General features: G+C 38.8%; 1 protein-coding gene and 1 long non-coding RNA gene across 2 annotated transcripts; both read left to right on the plus strand.

Annotated features, from left to right (window-relative positions):
* The first annotated feature begins 2,209 nt into the window (after window positions 1-2,209).
* Window positions 2,210-5,063, plus strand: LOC103937151 (beta-amyrin 28-monooxygenase-like). Its single transcript, XM_009347059.3, has 4 exons — window positions 2,210-2,795; window positions 2,881-3,299; window positions 3,978-4,165; window positions 4,509-5,063. Exons 1-4 carry the CDS (start codon window positions 2,260-2,262, stop codon window positions 4,818-4,820), a joined length of 1,455 nt encoding a protein of 484 aa, XP_009345334.1. The 5' UTR covers window positions 2,210-2,259; the 3' UTR covers window positions 4,821-5,063.
* Window positions 5,064-5,392: 329 nt separating this feature from the next.
* On the plus strand, window positions 5,393-6,161 carry LOC125471298. Its single transcript, XR_007253561.1, has 2 exons — window positions 5,393-5,756; window positions 5,833-6,161. It is a non-coding gene; the product is annotated as an uncharacterized LOC125471298 (long non-coding RNA).
* The last annotated feature ends 1,213 nt before the right edge of the window (window positions 6,162-7,374 follow it).

Genomic DNA, 7,374 nt, shown 5'->3' on the forward strand with positions numbered 1-7,374 from the left:
ATATTATTGTTAACCTATTCTAAGGCTTAGCTCACTCTCTATCTCTTCAGTGTAGATAATATCGTTTGTTCAAAAAATTAAAACAAATAAAATTAAGAGTAATTTGTTAAAATCTCCCCTAAACTTGTAACTCGCTATTAAATTGTTCCTTGAACTTTAATTTTACATGTTGGAAACAAATTTGTGCACCACCGCAAAGGGCGGAAATGCTCGAATCCAAGTGTATGTAAAAGAACAAATAGCCGTGAGCAAGCCAAAGACGGGAGGGGTATGTCTGTCAAAGGCTCTCCGACGTTCAAGTTAGGAGTAAGCAATATTAAGACTCGAGTAGTTGGCAAGAAAATAAGTATGCACGAATTGCGTTACTAGAGATGAACCCTAGAAAGGTGTACTTACACCAATCAAGGAAAAGACCTTTTAGGATAGTAGAATCCTTATTAAACCAGAAGAATCCTAGAAGGATATTTAGGAAGTCGATACTGCATTTCCTTAGGAGTGTGATTCCTTAAGATGTAGGTCAATCCTTAGATTGTAAGGACTCCAGGATTATAGAAAACCAGTTGATTCCTTACTGGATTAGATTTGCGTATCTTGCGAAACAAGCAATGTCAATCTCAGCGAAGTCATTGGATTTTGCCCACTAATTATGGAACATGATGATGGTGGCATTGTTGTTTCGTTTAGTCAGATCTGTAGCAGAGGTTGTTGAGTCCATGACCAAACTTCTGAGGTATGCGTATTTTGATTTGCCTCCGACCTTGGAAATTCATGGTCCCACAAATGCCCCTAAGTTGTATCTAAAATTACTTGTTCCCCTTGAGGATTGATAGTTATCCAAAGACCATACATTTTGGAGTAAGTCGGAATAAGTACCATTTTGTTTCTTCTTACGGGTGGCATTCTACTGTGTCCTTGAAAACTTCGTGAGTGTTGAGTCGTTTTGTATTCGGGCGCATTATCTCGCGAATTGTGCTTTCAATATTGTACTAATGACGATTGTCTAAGTTAGTGCGCAGAGAATGAGGTTTTGTCCGTTGTTTTCTCCGATTAAATTCAACCGTCGAATTCATTATCTCGAGATGCGACAACCCATATTCAGTATTAGATTGATTCTGAAATATCTTCTTTAAATATCTTCAAATCTCTTGAAAAATAAAATAAATTGACTACCAAAGTTGAGTCAACACCGAATTCAATACAACTCGTCACTCAAGACCCTCTCAAACCCTCTCTTTCTCTTCACTCTCATTGATTTCAATGCAAAGACATACCGCGAAATCAAGTAACCTTCCAAATTACCCTTATGCATTAATGTATAATTTGGAGATTAATTAGAAGAAATCAAGTAAATATAGTTCTGATGGGAGCCATCATGCTCAATGGCAAGCTTAAGCTCCCGAACAACGTCAAGCATGCCTTCACAAACCGGCTTGGCAACTTGCCCAAAGGGCACGGCTTGGGTAGAGAACAAGATTGATGAAGAGGATGAAGATTGTATTGATGACAAGATAGATAAAGAAAATATATGAGGGTCCGGTAGAGACTCCAAAAAGAAGGGTCAAATTCAGTGTTTGTGTTGGCAGCCATTGAAGTGGATGATAAAAGGTCCGAATTTGAATATGAGGTGAGAATCAATGAGTGAGAAAGAAGAGAGAAATAGTGCAATTTTGTTTTGAAAATGATGATTTTTCCGCTAAACTGATAGAATCATCGATGAAATGTAGATTGCCAGTATACAAGGGAATTCGGCAAATTACTCATAAGGCAAAAGGTTGGTACAGTTATACTCTAAAAGCTCCAAAACATACATGAAACAACAAACCCTAGCATACACACACACACACACACACACACATATTTATTCTCTTGCTTGTTTGGTGTACAAAAGAAAAATGATTGAAAAACGGATAAAGACATGTTGACATATTAAATTAGGAACTAAGTATACACGCATATAGGTGTGCAATTGTGAGTGGACTTGTTCTTGCTCCTTTTGGCACAACAAAATAAAATAATAATAATTGGCAGTGTGACATCACATTTACCGTCATGCCTCAATGCCTTTTAGCTAGCTCACCAAAACATAATTCAACAAGTAAGAGCCAGCTTAATTTGACTTTGATATAGGACACACTCTCTTTCTCTCCAACCCATTCGCACATTACACAAAATCTGCCTATATAAACGGCTCACAACACATCCACTTCCATCAAACAAACAAACTCAAGGCACGTTCCTCACTTCTTAACCAACAACAAAATGGAGCACTTCTATCTGACCCTCCTCTTAGGGTTTGTCTCCTTCATCACTCTGTCTCTCTCCGTGCTCTTTTACCGGCACAGAGCTCAGTTCGTCGGCACCAACCTGCCGCCTGGCAAAGTTGGCTACCCAGTGATCGGCGAGACCTACCAGTTCCTAGCCACAGGATGGAAAGGTCACCCGGAGAAATTCATCTTCGACCGTATGACCAAGTACTCCTCCGAAGTGTTCAAGACCTCACTCATGGGCGAGAAGGCCGCCATCTTCTGCGGTGCAGCCTGCAACAAGTTCTTGTTCTCCAACGAGAACAAGCTCGTCACTGCATGGTGGCCCAGCTCCGTCAACAAGGTCTTCCCTTCTTCTTTGGAGACTTCTGCCAAGGAGGAGGCCAAGAAGATGAGAAAGATGCTTCCCAACTTCATGAAGCCCGAGGCTCTCCAGCGATACATCGGCATCATGGATACCGTCGCCCGACGCCACTTCGCTGAGGGCTGGGAAAACAAGAAGGAAGTTGAAGTCTTTCCCCTCGCCAAGAAGTAAGTCCCCGTCTACTATTTTATTATTAGAAAATTGATTCTGATCATATATGGATATCTTATATATCTATGTTTGAACAAACAGCTACACCTTTTGGCTTGCTGCACGGTTGTTTGTGAGCCTGGAGGACTCGGTTGAGATCGCCAAGCTAGGCGATCCGTTCGCAGTTTTGGCCTCGGGAATCATATCGATGCCTCTGGATTTCCCGGGGACTCCGTTTTACAAAGCGATCAAGGCGTCCAACTTCATCAGGGAGGAGCTGGCGAAGATCATCAAGCAGAGGAAGATAGACTTGGCGGAGGGCAAAGCGTCGCCAACGCAAGACATATTGTCTCACATGTTGTTGTTGTGCGACGAGCACGGAAGTCACATGAAGGAACACGATATCGCGGATAAGATTTTGGGGCTGCTGATAGGTGGCCATGACACTGCTAGCGCTACCTGCACTTTTATTGTCAAGTATCTTGCTGAGCTTCCTCACATTTATGACCAAGTCTACAAGGGTAATTATAGATTAACCCCCTAACCTTATGTAATTAGTTTTTTTTTTTTTTTTCCTTTCTGTCTATGGTAAAATTAATGATATAGACATTTCTTATCTAATAAATTAATAATTATTAAGGCCTGCCGGTTAAAATTGAGCTCTAGCAGATCAACCCTACACTAAATTGTACATTCACACTCACCAACCTTTGTGTTGTATTTTCTGACGCAATATTTTGTTGTTAGCACATAGGAATCTTGGATAACACCTTACCCTATTACCCGCATGTAAAAAAAAATTTATGTAGGTCTCTTTCAGAAATGTAGGACCATTCGTCAATTAATTTATAGGAAAACTAATGAAAAGAGTTTGAAAACTTTGAGTTTTAACTATAAGGACAAAATAAAAGGTAAAATAAATAGTACTATGTTTGACTCTTTAGTATAAAACTGTGGTTTTTCATTAAAATGAACAGTATCGTAGGCTTTTCGTTAAAACTCTCTTAATTTATTTATTGAAAAGTGAAAATTTAATAGACCTGATTGGTCAAATAAGGTTGGTTGGGCTTGTTCCCATACTGAAATTACCTATTTACCCTCGTTGATTTCAATAATTAATAATAATAGTATATTTGTTCGATTTTATCTGGCGCGGATTACTAACGATGAAAATATCAATTAACTAATATAATGAACAGAGCAAATGGAGGTCCTAAGCTCAAAAGCACCAGGGGAGTTGTTGAACTGGGATGACCTACAGAAGATGAAATACTCATGGAACGTAGCTCAGGAAGTTCTCAGATTGGCTCCACCTCTTCAAGGAGCTTTCAGGGAAGCCATGTCTGACTTTGTCTTCAATGGTTTCACCATTCCAAAAGGCTGGAAGGTATACATTTACAGAAAATGACCCTTGCTGGATCTTTTTCCTATGGATCCTAGGCATCCGTGATCTCATCCGTTCATCGTACATCGTGCGGTCAGAAATCATTTCAAAATTTAAAATTTAAAATTAAATATGAATAGTACTTAACGAAAACTAACTGCACAATATACAATGAACAGATGAAATCACGGAATCCTTATGATCCCTAAGAAAAGGAAGCTGGATCCTTTTCCTACATTTACAACATATAACCTTTTTTCCTTTTTTTTTTTTTTTTCATTCAATAACTGTTGTTTATTAGATCTGGACTGAAATTTAATATTTAACTTGGTGTGGTGTATTGTAGTTGTATTGGAGTGCAAATTCAACACACAAGAACGAAGCTTACTTCCCGGAACCATTCAAATTCGACCCTACAAGATTCGAAGGAAATGGTCCAGCACCATACACGTTTGTACCCTTCGGAGGAGGTCCTAGGATGTGCCCCGGCAAAGAGTACGCCCGATTGGAAATCCTAGTGTTCATGCACAATTTGGTGAAGAGGTTCAAATGGGAAAAAGTTCTTCCCGACGAGCAGATCGTAGTTGACCCACTGCCCATGCCCGCCAAGGGACTCCCCGTCCGCCTTTTCCCTCACCCTAAGACAGCCACAGCTTAATTATCTAGCTCAGCTTATACTTAAAAGTAAAAAAAAAAAAATGCCATCAAACAAGGCTTTATTTCTTGGTTATTGTATTCGTTCTTCGTGTTCGATCTCTGTACGCCCATGGTTTTTTTTTAATGCAATCACTTCTACTGTATCAAAATCTAGACTTGTACCTGGCCACTTGATGTTCATGTTTCAAGACAGGAAAATTGTATAATTGAGAAATTAAGAATAAACATAGTATACTGTTTACTAGTTCACTGTGTTGAGGGGACGCAACTTCCTATCTAGAATCAGAGTATGAATTATGTTGGTTCTGTATAATTTGTTTACTAGTTTACTTTATTCGAAATTAAAACTGGCTTGACTATTAAACTGTGCTTATTTAAAGGGGAATGATAGGATGACCAAATTTTTAAATTAATTTTTGTAAATCAAATAATGTGGTTATTGATAATTAGATTATTAATAAGTTTCGATTAACATGTTTCGTTCTTATTAGTGACACATCATTTGTTGTCTAAATGTGATTAAAAAATTTGATCTCCCTGACATTATCGTAAAAATAAATTATTTTTCTTGCTAAATACATAAATTTATCCAACACGTCTTCGGATCCCGGACGCTGCGGTTTCATATTTCATCCACGGATAGTCCCCCAAACACTCAATTTGTCAAATCCCCTTCACTTCTTTTGAACATTCACTTTCCAAAGCAATTCAAATCTCAGAACAAGAATCCAATTCTCCCAATGCAATTTCTCCACCCATAGTTTTCCCATTCAGGAATAATCAAATCCAACGCAACCCCCATTTCAGGAATAATCGAATCCAACGAAATCCAATTCCATTTTGTCCCTTTTGCAGTTACTTCTCATGACGCCCGCGGAGGCTAAACCAAGGAGGGTGGATATATTTTTCGGTCAGCACGAGGGATCACAATTCACAGGTATAATTTGATTTCCACAAATATCAAAAACATTTTTTTAATAGAAGGGGATGATTAGTGTTTCTCTTTTGTTTAGGTGGGAAAATGATGGACGTCTTCTTCCTCAAAAAACAATATATATTACTCATAGTAAAGATATGTGACCAAATACGTTTGATGATACTGTCATTCGTCGGTTACCAAGAAGGGGTTCTTGATTTACAAGAACAAGGTGTGGTTTATTTATGAAGAACTTGATTTACAAGAACAAGGTGTGGTTTATTTATGAAGAATATTTTCCTGATTGGTTACGATGGTTTTGTAACTGTTTGTCTATGTCTTTCTAGAATGGTTGTAGTGGATATGTCAATTGTTTTATTCTTTGATAGTATATGTCTCAATAAATGTTTGCTACTATTTTCTCAATTTTCTATTTTTCTACTGAATATCTTCTCCTTCACTTGCAATGCGTGTAAAGTTTTGTACTGATTTTACTATGCCTATTGGTGGTGTTTGGTTACTCATTGTGCAGGACAGTAAAAGTGACACATCTACAGTGTTAAGGCCTCTTTATTTTTGGATTCCATTTTTTGTTTACATTATTTTGGAGAAGATCATATATGGTATTGTGCAATTTCTCAAAGTATGGCTTATTTCCACCAAAGTATATTTGTTAAACCCCACCCTAAATAATTGTATTTTCATTTACTAGAATTATGAATTTACATTTTTGCCCCTCACTTTTGACCCAATTCAGATCTATTTTTCAAATTCTCCTCCTCTCAATGCCTGCCACGTTGCAGCACCCCATCTCCTTCTCTCTCTTTTACCTAAACCCTTTCTCTCATTCTCTCCTCACTCTCCTCTCCTTCTCTCTTCTTCCCCGTGACCTCCCTTCCCATTCCCTGAAAAGTCTCGAACACACTCACTCTTTTTTTCTAAGCCGAGAGCTTTATCCTTGCTCTCACCTTCACTCTCTCATCCATCAAACTTGAAAATCATATATTTGGCATCTTTGAGGCAAGAGGAACTTGTCTATACCTTGGTATGCATCATCAAAGCAATGGGTAGTGAACTGCCATCAAACCCGTGAGCTTCAACCCTCTAGCTTTTTATCTTAGGTGAGATTCTTGCTGTTCCGTCAATTTCTAGGCTTCTAAATGTGGTGGAACTGTTCGTTTCTTCGAAATTTGAGCATGTTGTGTTTTGGACGGGTTTTAGGACAGAAAATAGCTTGGGGAGACCTCCCTCGATTTCCTGATGACTAGGCCACAAGTTGCAGAGATTTTCCAGCCACTTGCCGTCCCATTTGAGTTCATTGGTTGCCCCACCGGAGCCAAATAAAGAAGGAAGTCGAAATTGGGAAATTTTCCCCATCTCCGGTCAAGGCCAACTCTCAAACGTTTTCAACATACAAATACCCAAAATGAAGCTAGAGAGACAAGGATTCAATTCATACCAATTTTGTGGCCAGCCATGGCCGGACACGCCCGACCCTGATATTCCCCTAACACCAGGGTAGGCTCGTGCTGGTCCACACCTGAAAGTGACGAAGCCATATTAGAATGCATGAGAACAAGAAATAAATAAGACTTATAAATTTAAATATAATTAATATGCAGCTGAGGAACGTGTTCAG

The sequence above is a fragment of a genome, unplaced genomic scaffold (genome assembly GCF_019419815.1).
Source record: "Pyrus x bretschneideri cultivar Hongxiangsu unplaced genomic scaffold, Pyrus_bretschneideri_v1 Contig107, whole genome shotgun sequence".
In the NCBI taxonomy this organism is placed as follows: Eukaryota; Viridiplantae; Streptophyta; class Magnoliopsida; order Rosales; family Rosaceae; genus Pyrus; species Pyrus x bretschneideri.

What these genes read in the sequence shown, in the direction of transcription:
- LOC103937151 (XM_009347059.3), top strand. Translation starts at nt 2,260, where the DNA reads ATGGAGCACTTCTATCTGACCCTCCTCTTAGGGTTTGTCTCCTTCATC. An exon ending in GTCTTTCCCCTCGCCAAGAA is followed by an intron (nt 2,796 to 2,880) that starts GTAAGTCCCCGT and finishes TTGAACAAACAG; the next exon opens with CTACACCTTTTGGCTTGCTG. An exon ending in TTATGACCAAGTCTACAAGG is followed by an intron (nt 3,300 to 3,977) that starts GTAATTATAGAT and finishes TATAATGAACAG; the next exon opens with AGCAAATGGAGGTCCTAAGC.